The sequence below is a fragment of the Oncorhynchus masou genome, chromosome 8, assembly GCF_036934945.1.
Source record: "Oncorhynchus masou masou isolate Uvic2021 chromosome 8, UVic_Omas_1.1, whole genome shotgun sequence".
Taxonomy (NCBI): domain Eukaryota; kingdom Metazoa; phylum Chordata; class Actinopteri; order Salmoniformes; family Salmonidae; genus Oncorhynchus; species Oncorhynchus masou.
The window spans coordinates 2,027,055-2,040,612 of NC_088219.1; the positions used below are offsets into that span (position 1 = coordinate 2,027,055).

Genomic DNA, 13,558 nt, shown 5'->3' on the forward strand with positions numbered 1-13,558 from the left:
CCCACTGAGGGTATTTGGTAAACAAACAAGTCAACATCCCACTGAGGGTATTTGGTGAACAAACTGGGGCGGCAGTGTAGCCTAGTGGTTAGAGCGTTGGACTAGTAACCGAAAGGTTGCAAGTTCAAATCCCCGAGCTGACAAGGTACAAAATCTGTCGTTCTGCCCCTGAACAGGCAGTTAACCCACTGTTCCTAGGCCGTCATTGAAAATAAGAATTTGTTCTTAACTGACTTGCCTAGTAAAATAAATAAAAAACAAACAAGTCAACATCCCATTGAGGGTATTTGGTGAACAAACAAGTCAACATCCCACTGAGGGTATTTGGTAAACAAACACAGTCTTTGCCAACTGAATGTCTGGTTACTGGCAGTTCTGTCTTAGTGGACAGGCTACTGTGAAATTATATCACGACTGTGTGTGTTGGTTCTTCTATCCTTGGGTAGGATTTAAAATCCCTACAGGTACAGGTTAATCGAGGTCATTTGTACAGTGATTATACATCGATAATAAACAGTGAGTAGCAGCAGTGTAAAAACAAGGGGTGGTAGTCAATGTAAATAGGGTTACGGGTTATGGAAAATTGGATTTATGGAAATGTATTTTAGGTCTCCCCGAGGATAGAAGAACATAACGTGTCTGTGTGTGTTTATGTGTGTCTGTGTGTTTATGTGTTTGTGTGTGTGTGTGTTTATGTGTGTCTGTGTGTGTGTGTGAGCAGAGTAGAGCAGCTGGAAATCCAGCTCCACTCACATACTATGGTGTGTGTACAGCCAGCTAAATCCTTGTCAACAACCAGAAAGCCCATTAACTTTCAGAGTATTAACTTTCAGAGTATTAGAGTACAAGCAGATCACATGGGATATCCGTGTGTGTGTGTGTGTGTGTGTGTGTGTGTGTGTGTGTGTGTGTGTGTGTGTGTGCGCGCGTGTGTTTGAGCCCCTATATTGTTCCCAAACTGTGGGGCGCGTGGAGGGGTCGGCACGGAGACGCAACTCAATTATTACATAATCTACAACAGAAATGGGTCCACCCTAGTCTTCAATAATCTACAACAGTAATGGGTCCACCCTAGTCTTCAATAATCTACAACAGAAATGGGTCCACCCTAGTCTTCAATAATCTACAACAGAAATGGGTCCACCCTAGTCTTCAATAATCTACAACAGAAATGGGTCCACCCTAGTCTTCAATAATCTACAACAGAAATGGGTCCACCCTAGTCTTCAATAATCTATAACAGTAATGGGCCCACCCTAGTCTTCAATAATCTACAACAGAAATGGGTCCACCCTAGTCTTCAATAATCTACAACAGTAATGGGTCCACCCTAGTCTTCAATAATCTACAACAGTAATGGGTCCACCCTAGTCTTCAATAATCTATAACAGTAATGGGTCCACCCTAGTCTTTATTGATAGGGAAGCATGTGCCATGTCACAGCAGCAGGCTGGTTAATATCTCCTTCATGTTCTCTTTTCGAGAACCAGGCGGTGTTGTCAGGGAGGGAAACCAGGCGGTGGCGTCAGGGAGGGAAACCAGGCGGTGGCGTCAGGGAGGGAAACCAGGCGGTGGCGTCAGGGAGGGAAACCAGGAGGTGGCGTCAGGGAGGGAAACCAGGAGGTGGCGTCAGGGAGGGAAACCAGGCGGTGGCGTCAGGGAGGGAAACCAGGCGGTGGCGTCAGGGAGGGAAACCAGGCGGTGGCGTCAGGGAGGGAAACCAGGCGGTGGCGTCAGGGAGGGAAACCAGGCGGTGGCGTCAGGGAGGGAAACCAGGCGGTGGCGTCAGGGAGGGAAACCAGGCGGTGGCGTCAGGGAGGGAAACCAGGCGGTGGCGTCAGGGAGGGAAACCAGGCGGTGGCGTCAGGGAGGGAAACCAGGCGGTGGCGTCAGGGAGGGAAACCAGGCGGTGGCGTCAGGGAGGGACACCAGCTCGCCGTGTTAGTAGTTACTGTTTATTGATGAGCAAAAGGCTAATTTATTAACAACATTTGAATAATTTGTGTTATTCTTATATAACAAATAGCAGCAATTCATTAAACTGAGGGAGGCAAAGGGTCACAGGATGTTCCCACATGATGAAATGGGTGCCTGAGTGAAAAGTTTGGGAACCACTGACCTAACTGAGCGGATACAGAGACCATAACCCTGTAGTCTAGGGACTTAACGCGTTCCTAATTTACTTACTACTACCACTACCACCACCACACTAGTATGGCTGACCCTGTAAAAAAACACATTGCACTGCACCTCCCATTGGGACCCTATTCCCCCTGGTCAAACTACTGCACTACATTGGGACCCTATTCCCCCTGGTCAAACTACTGCACTACATTGGGACCCTATTCCCCCTGGTCAAACTACTGCACTACATTGGGACCCTATTCCCCCTGGTCAAACTAGTCCACTACATTGGGACCCTATTCCCCCTGGTCAAACTAGCGCACTACATTGGGACCCTATTCCCCCTGGTCAAACTCATGCACTACATTGGGACCCTATTCCCCCTGGTCAAACTTGTGAACTACATTGGGACCCTATTCCCCCTGGTCAAACTACTGCACTACATTGGGACCCTATTCCCCCTGGTCAAACTACACTGCATTCCCCCGGGTCACATTACATTGGGACCCTATTCCCCCGGGTCAAACTAGGTCAAACTAGTCCACTACATTGGGACCCTATTCCCCCTCAAACTAGTCCACTACATTGTCAAACTACTGCAATACATTGGGACCCTACCCCCTAAACATTGGGACCCTATTCCCCCTGGTCAAACTTGTGAACTACATTGGGACCCTATTCCCCCGGGTCAAACTAGTGCACTACATTTGGACCCTATTCCCCCCTGGTCAAACTACTGCACTACATTGGGACCCTATTCCCCCTGGTCAAACTACTGCACTACATTGTAATTTGTGTTCCATTTGGGACACAGCCCTAGAAAAACTCCCTGATGGTGATGATGAAGGGCAGACCGACCTCATCCTCTGTGATGTCTCCCTGCTTGTCTTTGATTTTGTTGGCGGTGGACCTGGACAGCTCCACCATCTCCTTCGCCTAACGAGAGAGAGAGAGGAGACACAGTTTTTGTCGTGAGTGATTATGTGTGTAATATTTCAAAATGTATTTGTCACAAATGGAAAATGAACGTTAACACTTAAGACAAGGGTCGACCCGGCGCTAGAGGCCTGCACATGGAATATTGCTAGTTCATACATATATAAAACTCTCTTTACCTTCACCATCAGCTTACTGAGGTCCTCAAAGGCCTGAGGGGGAATATGAGTGAGTGAGTGAGTGAGTGAGTGAGTGAGTGAGTGAGTGAGTGAGTGAGTGAGAGACAGACAGAGAGACAGACAGAGAGAGAGAGGGAGACAGAGAGAGAGAGGGAGACAGAGAGAGAGAGGGAGACAGAGAGAGAGAGGGAGACAGAGAGAGAGAGACAGACAGAGAGAGAGACAGAGAGACAGAGAGAGACAGAGAGAGAGAAAAGGAGAAAGAAAAATAATCAACAATTAATGTAAGCATTAGAGCATTAGAGTAGTACAATAACAGATTAAGCCAAACCCTTTTTCCACATTTTGTTACATTAAAGCCTTATTCTAAAATGGATTTAAATTCGGGGGTTTTAGCCCTCAAACTACACACAATACCACATAATGACAAAGTAAAAACAGGTTATAAAATGTTGATCATTTATATATTGAAAATCACATTTACATAAGTATTCAGACCCTTTCCTCAGTACTTTGTTGAAGCACCTTTGGCAGCGATTACAACCTCGAATCTTTTTGGGTGTGATGCTACATGCTTTGCACACCTGTATTTGGGGAGTTTCTCCCATTCTTCTCTGCAGATCTTCTCAAGCTCTGTCAGGTTGGATGGGGAATGTCGCTGCAGAGATATTTTCAGGTCTCTGTTGGATCGGAGGCAAATTCGGCAAAGTCTTTTCAGTTCAAGTCCGGTCTCTGGCTGGGCCACTCAAGGACATTCAGAGACTTGTCCCGAAGACACTCCTGAGTTGTCTTGGCTGTGTGGTTAGGGTCGTTGTCCTGTTGGAAGGTGAACCTTCGCCCCAGTCTGAGGTCCTGAGCACTCTGGAGCAGGTTTTCATCAAGTATCTCTCTGTACTTTGCTCCGTTCGTCTTTCCCTCAATCCTGACTAGTCTCCCAGTCCCTGCCGCTGAAAAACATCCCCATATCATGATTCTGCCACCACCATGCTTCATGGTAGGGATGGTGCCAGGTTTCCTCCAGGCATGGCATTTGGCATTCAGGCCAACGAGTTCAATCTTGGTTTCTTCAGAGCAGGTGCCTTTTGGCAAACTCCAAGCAGGCTGTCATGTGCCTTTTACTGAGGAGAGGCTTCAGTCTGGCCTCTCTACCATAAAGGCCTGATTGGTGGAGTGCTGCAGAGATGGGAGAACCTTCCAGAAGGACAACCATCTCCACAGAGTAACTCTGGAGCTCTGTCAGAGTGACCATCAGGTTCTTGGTCACCTCCCTGACCGAGGCCCTTCTCCCCCTATTGCTCAGTTTGGCCGGGTGGCCAGCTTTAGAGTCTTGCGGGTTCCAAACTTCCTCCATTTGCAAATATGTATAAAAACCCATTGACACACTGTCATTATGGGGTATTGTGATGTCATTATGGGGTATTGTGATGTCATTATGGGGTATTGTGATGTCATTATGGGGTATTGTGTGTAGACTGATGTGGAAAAACACTTATTAAATCCATTTTAGAGTAAGGCTGTAACGTAACAACGTGGAAAAAGTGAAGGGATCTGAATACATTTACATTTACATTTAAGTCATTTAGCAGACGCTCTTATCCAGAAATGCGCTGTATAACATTTTAAAAGCCATTCCAGTATTCCCCCTCCTCTGTAGCTGCCTCCAACCTCTTGTTGGACTCCATCCTCTTACCAAATCAAACACGGAAACAGAAATAAAAACTATGTTCCTAAAATGCAATACAAGAGGTTGTTGAGAGCCAAACACAATTCACTTCTCTCTCTCTACCCCGCCTGTCTCTCATCCTCTCTCTCTACCCCGTCTGTCTCTCATCCTCCCTCTCTACCCCGCCTGTCTCTCATCCTCCCTCTCTACCCCGCCTGTCTCTCATCCTCTCTCTCTACCCCGCCTGTCTCTCATCCTCTCTCTCTACCCCGCCTGTCTCTCATCCTCTCTCTCTACCCCGCCTGTCTCTCATCCTCGTCTGTCTCTCATCCTCTCTCTACCCCATCTGTCTCTCATCCTCTCTCTCTACCCCGCCTGTCTCTCATCCTCTCTCTCTACCCCGTCTGTCTCTCATCCTCTTTCTCTACCCCGTGTCTCTCTCTCATCCTCTCTCTCTACCCCGCCTGTCTCTCATCCTCTCTCTCTACCCCGCCTGTCTCTCATCCTCTCTCTCTACCCCGCCTGTCTCTCATCCTCTCTCTCTACCCCGCCTGTCTCTCATCCTCTCTCTCTACCCCGCCTGTCTCTCATCCTCTCTCTCTACCCCGTCTGCCTCTCATCCTCTCTCTCTACCCCGTCTGTCTCTCATCCTCTCTGTCTACCCCGTCTGTCTCTCATCCTCTCTGTCTACCCAGTCTGTCTCTCATCCTCTCTCTCTACCCCGCCTGTCTCTCATCCTCTCTCTCTACCCCGCCTGTCTCTCATCCTCTCTGTCTACCCCGTCTGTCTCTCATCCTCTCTCTCTACCCCGTCTGCCTCTCATCCTCTCTCTCTACCCCGTCTGTCTCTCATCCTCTCTGTCTACCCCGTCTGTCTCTCATCCTCTCTGTCTACCCAGTCTGTCTCTCATCCTCTCTCTACCCCGTCTGTCTCTCATCCTCTCTCTCTACCCAGTCTGTCTCTCATCCGCTCTGTCTACCCAGTCTGTCTCTCATCCGCTCTGTCTACCCCGTCTGTCTCTCATCCTCTCTCTACCCCGTCTGTCTCTCATCCTCTCTCTCTACCCAGTCTGTCTCTCATCCTCTCTGTCTACCCCGTCTGTCTCTCATCCTCTCTGTCTACCCAGTCTGTCTCTCATCCGCTCTGTCTACCCAGTCTGTCTCTCATCCTCTCTGTCTACCCAGTCTGTCTCTCATCCTCTCTGTCTACCCAGTCTGTCTCTCATCCTCTCTTTCTACCCCGTGTCTCTCTCTCTCTTTCTACCCCGTGTCTCTCTCTCTCTTTCTACCCCGTGTCTCTCTCTCTTTCTACCCCGTGTCTCTCTCTCTTTCTACCCCGTGTCTCTCTCTCTCTTTCTACCCCGTGTCTCTCTCTCTCTTTCTACCCCGTGTCTCTCTCTCTCTTTCTACCCCGTGTCTCTCTCTCTCTTTCTACCCTGTGTCTCTCTCCATCTTATTTCCTTTCTCACCTCTGAGATGTTTTTCTCTGTCTCTTTCCTCCTCTCCTCTATCTTCCTCTCGATGCCGACGATCCCCACCGCTCGCGTCCTTCCTGTCTGTAGGACGACCAGAGAGGAGACGTTATTTACACGTACAGACATAGAGAGAATCGCAGAGAGAGAGAGAGAGAATCCCAGAGCGAGAGAGAGAATCCCAGAGCGAGAGAGAGAATCCCAGAGCGAGAGAGAGAAAAATCGCAGAGAGAGAGAGAGAGAGAAAATCGCAGAGAGAGAGAGAATCGCAGAGAGAGAGAGAGTTATAGCAGCAAAGGGGGGACCACCTCCATATTAATGCCCATGGTTTTGGAATGAGATGTTTGACGAGCGGGTGTCCACATACTTCTGGTCATGTAGTTTACATCAGTCACTCAATTAGTCCCTGTCAGCTCCATTTTAGACAGCTAAACTAAACTTAGTAACCAGCTAACTAAACTTAGTAACCAGCTAACTAAACTTAGTAATCAAGGTCGAAATAGCGTCCAGAGATCCTCATTGATTTTGTTAGTCAGTCTCACTCAGATATCATATTAAAAACTGCAACATTTCTCTCCGCCCCATGGCAAAATGTGTAGAACTGCAGCAAACTGGCTTTAAAACTGCAACATTTCTCTCCGCCCCATGGCAAAATGTGGCGAACTGCAGCAAACTGGCTTTAAAACTGCAACATTTCTCTCCGCCCCATGGCAAAATGTGGAGAACTGCAGCGAACTGGCTTTAAAACTGCAACATTTCTCTCCGCCCCATGGCAAAATGTGGAGAACTGCAGCAAACTGGCTTTAAAACTGCAACATTTCTCTCCGCCCCATGGCAAAATGTGGAGAACTGCAGCAAACTGGCTTTAAAAACTGCAACATTTCTCTCCACCCCATGGCAAAATGTGGAGAACTGCAGCAAACTGGCTTTAAAACTGCAACATTTCTCTCCACCCCATGGCAAAATGTGGAGAACTGCAGCGAACTGGCTTTAAAACCTCAACATTTCTCTCCGCCCCATGGCAAAATGTGGAGAACTGCAGCAAACTGGCTTTAAAACTTTTCTCTCCGCCCCATGGCAAAATGTGGAGAACTGCAACAAACTGGCTTTAAAACTGCAACATTTCTCTCTGCCCCATGGCAAAATGTGGAGAACTGCAGCAAACTGGCTTTAAAACTGCAACATTTCTCTCCGCCCCATGGCAAAATGTGGAGAACTGCAGCAAAATGTTTCTCTCCGCCCCATGGCAAAATGGAGAACTGCAGCAAACTGCATGGCAAATGTGGAGAACTGCAACAACTGGCTTTAAAACTGCAATTTCTGCAACATGGCAAAATGTGGAGAACTGCAGCAAACTGGCTTTAAAACTGCAACATTTCTCTCCGCCCCATGGCAAAATGTGGAGAACTGCAGCAAACTGGCTTTAAAAACTGCAACATTTCTCTCCACCCCATGGCAAAATGTGGAGAACTGCAGCAAACTGGCTTTAAAACTGCAACATTTCTCTCCACCCCATGGCAAAATGTGGAGAACTGCAGCGAACTGGCTTTAAAACCTCAACATTTCTCTCCGCCCCATGGCAAAATGTGGAGAACTGCAGCAAACTGGCTTTAAAACTGCAACATTTCTCTCCTCCCCATGGCAAAATGTGGAGAACTGCAACAAACTGGCTTTAAAACTGCAACATTTCTCTCTGCCCCATGGCAAAATGTGGAGAACTGCAGCAAACTGGCTTTAAAACTGCAACATTTCTCTCTGCCCCATGGCAAAATGTGGAGAACTGCAGCAAACTGGCTTTAAAACAGCAACATTTTCAGATGTTTTGTGGCCCCCACCACCATCAAATCTTCCCTGCTATAAACTCACTGTACATTATCCTTTGTCATTTAGAAAAGAATAATTCTGGTCGATCCAGACGCTGTTTTAACGACTGACGAGATGTGTTCAAATCTCACAATTGACTTGCCCACCCAGAATTACACAAATTGCCCTATAGACCGATAAGCGAGACCGGTCAAATGTATTTTTGGGGAGGTTAACTTTTAGTTAATTAACATCCCTAGGTGAAACAGTACCACTGTATTCCTGGGAGTCTTAGCATCTCAGTCAGATATTAAATCAGAATATAAGAGGTGCTTTACCAACAGAGCCACACAAGGCCATAACAGAATAGACTAGGACGTTAAGAGAGTATAGCAGAGGAGAGTGGAATAGAGTAGGACGTTAAGTAGAGTATAGCAGAGGAGAGTGGAATAGAGTAGATTGTCCAGTTAGGTATAGCAGAGGAGAGTGGAATAGACTAGGATGTTAAGTAGAGTATAGCAGAGGAGAGTTGAATAGACTAGGATGTTAAGTAGAGTATAGCAGAGGAGAGTGGAATAGAGTAGATTGTCCAGTTAGGTATAGCAGAGGAGAGTGGAATAGAGTAGGACGTTAAGTAGAGTATAGCAGAGGAGAGTGGAATAGAGTAGATTGTCTAGTTAGGTATAGCAGAGGAGAGTGGAATAGACTAGGACGTTAAGTAGAGTATAGCAGAGGAGAGTTGAATAGACTAGGACGTTAAGTAGAGTATAGCAGAGGAGAGTGGAATAGAGTAGATTGTCCAGTTAGGTATAGCACAGGAGAGTGGAATAGACTAGGACGTTAAGTAGAGTATAGCAGAGGAGAGTGGAATAGAGTAGATTGTCCAGTTAGGTATAGCAGAGGAGAGTGGAATAGAGTAGATTGTCTGTTCTATGACGACCTCTGACCTGTGAGTTGGTTGCCGTAGGGATGGGTTGTGACATGGGCGTACTCTCCCATCTCTTCTGGCTCAACTCCTCGGTCAGCCTCCGGAAGAACTACCCACAGACAGACAGACACAGACACCATGATGGCTCAGACTCAGTATAGGAAAACAGACACGGTGCCATTTTGGCTCTAAATTAGCACGCATCGGACGACAGTTTCACTCACTGCTCATTCGATGGTATTTTCCATTCGTGTACATTCACATTTCAGTCATTCAGCAGATGCTCTTATCCAGAGAGACTTACAGGGATTAATTAGGGTTAAGTCCCCATCGCTCAAGGGAACACACCCATTTTTTTCACCTCAGGGATTGGAACCAGTGACCTTTCGGTTACAGTCTGTTCACGCGATTAACAACTGAGCCACACAAGGCCAATCACATATCTACAGAGTCACGAGGCGGTATCCAATGGTACTACTCTCTTAACATATCTACAGAGTCACGAGGCGGTATCCAATAGTACTACTCTCTTAACATATCTACAGAGTCACGAGGCAGTATCCAATGGTACTACTCTCTTAACATATCTACAGAGTCACGAGGCAGTATCCAATAGTACTACTCTCTTAACATATCTACAGAGTCACGAGGCAGTATCCAATAGTACTACTCTCTTAACATATCTACAGAGTCACGAGGCGGTATCCAATAGTACTACTCTCTTAACATATCTACAGAATCACGAGGCAGTATCCAATAGTACTACTCTCTTAACATATCTACAGAGTCACGAGGCAGTATCCAATGGTACTACTCTCTTAACATATCTACAGAGTCACGAGGCAGTATCCAATAGTACTACTCTCTTAACATATCTACAGAGTCACGAGGCAGTATCCAATAGTACTACTCTCTTAACATATCTACAGAGTCACGAGGCAGTATCCAATGGTACTACTCTCATAACATATTTACTAGCCAGTATCCAATGGTACTACTCTCATGACATATTTACTAGCCAGTATCCAATGTAAATATGTAATGAGAGTAGTACCATTGATACTGGCTAGTAAATATGTCATGAGATACCATTGGATACTGGCTAGTAAATATGTCATGAGAGTAGTACCATTGATACTACTAGTAAATATGTCATGAGAACCATTGGATACTGGCTAGGTACTATGACATATTTACTAGCCAGTATCCAATGGTACTACTCTCATTACATATTTACTAGGCAGTGTCCAATGTTACTACTCTCATTACATATTTACTATCCAATGTATCCAATTTACAGGTAATAATACTATAATATAAATAATAACAATAACACTATACTGGTAAATAATACATAACATAATTACTAGTAATAATAAGAATACTGTAATAACAAGAATACTGTAATAGTAGTAATACCAATAATACTATAACAGTGTTAATAATACTACTATAGTTAATACCTACTCTCAATTACATATTTACTATAATAGTATCCAATGGTAATACTACTATAATAATAATAATATAACAGTAATAATACTATAATACATATTTACAGAAGTAATAATACTATAAATATAAATAATAACAATAACACTATACTGGTAAATAATACTATAACATAATAATACTACAATAGTAATAATAACTATAATAGCTATAATACTGTAATAATAATACTAATAATACTATAACAGTAATAATAATACTACTATAGTAGTAATAATAATAATACTAGAATAGTAATAATAATAATATAATAATAATAATACTATAATAGTAATAATAATAGTAATAATAGTAATAATAATACTATAATAGTAATAATAAACTATAATAGTAATAATAATAATACTACTATAATAATAATAATAAACAGTAATAATAATAATAATATAATAATACTATAATAGTAATAATAATAATATAATACTAGAATAATAATACTAATAATAATAATAATAATAGGTATAATACTACTATAATAGTAATAATAGTAATAATAATACTATAATAGTAATAATAATAACAGTACTATAATAATAACTATAATAATAATACTACTATAATAGCTATAATAATACTACTATAATAATAATAATACTATAATAATAATAATAAATAATAATACTATAATAGTAATAATACTATAATAGTAATAATAATACTAATAAATAATAATAACACTACTATAATAGTAATAATAATAATAATACTAGAATAGTAATAATAATAATAATAGTAATAATAATACTATAATAGTAATAATAATACTATAATAGTAATAATAAATAATAATACTATAATAATAATAATAACACTACTATAACAGTAATAATAACACTATAATAGTAATAATAATAATACTAGAATAGTAATAATAATAATAATAGTAATAATAATACTATAATAAATAATAATATAATACAAATAGTAATACTAATAATAATAGTAATAATAATAATAATAGTAATAATAATACATAATAGTAATAATAATAACACTACTATAACAATAACAATAATAACACTACTATAATAATACTACTATAATAATACTATAATAATAATAATAATACTACTATAATAATAATACTACTATAATAATAACTACAATAATAATACTACTATAATAATAATAATAATAATAATAATAATAATAATACTATAATAATACTACTACAATAGTAATAATAATACTACAATAAATAATAATACTAAAATATACTACTATAATAATAATAATAATAACTATAATAATAATAATAATAATACTATAATAATACTACTACAATAGTAATAATAATACTACAATAGCAATACTAATACTACTATAATAATAATAATACTATAATAATAATACTATAACAATAATAATAATAATAATAATACTACTACAATAGTAATACTACAATAGTAATAACAATACTACAATAGTAATAATACTACAACTACTATAATAGTAATAATAATAATACTACAATAGTAATTATAATACTACAATAGTAATAATAATACTATAATACTACTACTAATAATAATATAATACTACTACTAATAATAATATAATACTATAGTAGTAATAATAATACTATAATAGTAATAATAATAATACTATAGTAGTAATAATAATAATATAGTAGTAATAATAATAATATAGTAGCAATAATAATAATACTATAATAGTAATAATAATACTACTATAATAGTAATAATAATATTAAATGACTACTACCTCTATCTGTCCATGCTCTTTGAAGGACAGTTTGAAGTAGGAGAACTTGCTCTGCTGGTAGGGTCCTGGCTCCTTATTGGCCGGGAAGCATGCAGGTGGACCACTATCTTGGCACTGCAGCGTCAGATACAGAGAGAGAGAGAGGGGATGTTCTGTCATATATCAATGATGAAAGCATAGTCAAGAGAGAGGGGAGGTTCTGTCATATATCAATGATGAAAGCATAGTCATGAGAGAGGGGATGTTCTGTCATATATCAATGATGAAAGCATAGTCATGAGAGAGGGGAGGTTCTGTCATATATCAATGATGAAAGCATAGTCATGAGAGAGGGGAGGTTCTGTCATATATCAATGATGAAAGCATAGTCAAGAGAGAGCGGGGATATTCTGTCATAGATCAATGATGAAAGCATAGCCATGAGAGAGGGGATGTTCTGTCATAGATCAATGATGAAAGCATAGCCAAGAGAGAGAGAGAGGGGATGTTCTGTCATAGATCAATGATGAAAGCATAGCCAAGAGAGAGAGAGAGGGGATGTTCTGTTTTATCCAAGCGACTTATAGTAGTCACGCGTACATACATGTGAGTTGTCCTGCTACAAAGTGGTGGGTATTGTTTCAATAGGCTACATGGTTTAATTAGGAGTCACCTCTTTCCGATACCCGCAGCTTGTTCCTCAAAGTAGATGATCTGAGAAAGGGGTATGGCTATGCAGCATTCCTACACACACACACACACACACACACACACACACACACACACACACACACACACACACACACACACACACACACACACACACACACTAGGAGAGTAAATACTAGACACCATCATATCAGGGACATGGAAAAGGTCAAGAAAAGCATTAAAAATCACACTGGCTAATATGCAGATAAAGCTGTGGTGGGTGTTACCCATTGAATGTATATTTTTATGAAGTGTCACTGTACATGATTCTTCAGGTCCCTCCATATTAACTGGTGCGTACTCAGCAGAGCAATTCCAACATCCAACTTGGCCTGGTGGAAAGACAGAGCGAGAGAGGGACAACAAACGGTCAGATATGGTGCAGGCAGAAATGTGTATTTGGTCCGACAGCACTGTTGTAAACATCAACAATGACCTCGTAAACGTGTTTGTCAAGGCAAAAACACGCCCATGCAACGAACCAGTGACGTTATTTTATTTCCGATTAGCTAGTTGACTAGATTTAT

General features: G+C 41.5%; 1 protein-coding gene across 1 annotated transcript in view; it reads right to left on the reverse strand.

The window, feature by feature from the left end:
* The window catches only part of vps36 (vacuolar protein sorting 36 homolog), a 29,259-nt gene that overhangs the window by 15,402 nt on the left and 299 nt on the right, over positions 1-13,558 (reverse strand). The window contains 8 exon segments of the mRNA XM_064971307.1: positions 2,983-3,060; positions 3,240-3,272; positions 6,371-6,457; positions 9,124-9,213; positions 12,342-12,427; positions 12,430-12,455; positions 12,994-13,064; positions 13,295-13,363. Coding sequence (XP_064827379.1) covers positions 2,983-3,060; positions 3,240-3,272; positions 6,371-6,457; positions 9,124-9,213; positions 12,342-12,427; positions 12,430-12,455; positions 12,994-13,064; positions 13,295-13,363 — 540 coding nt within the window.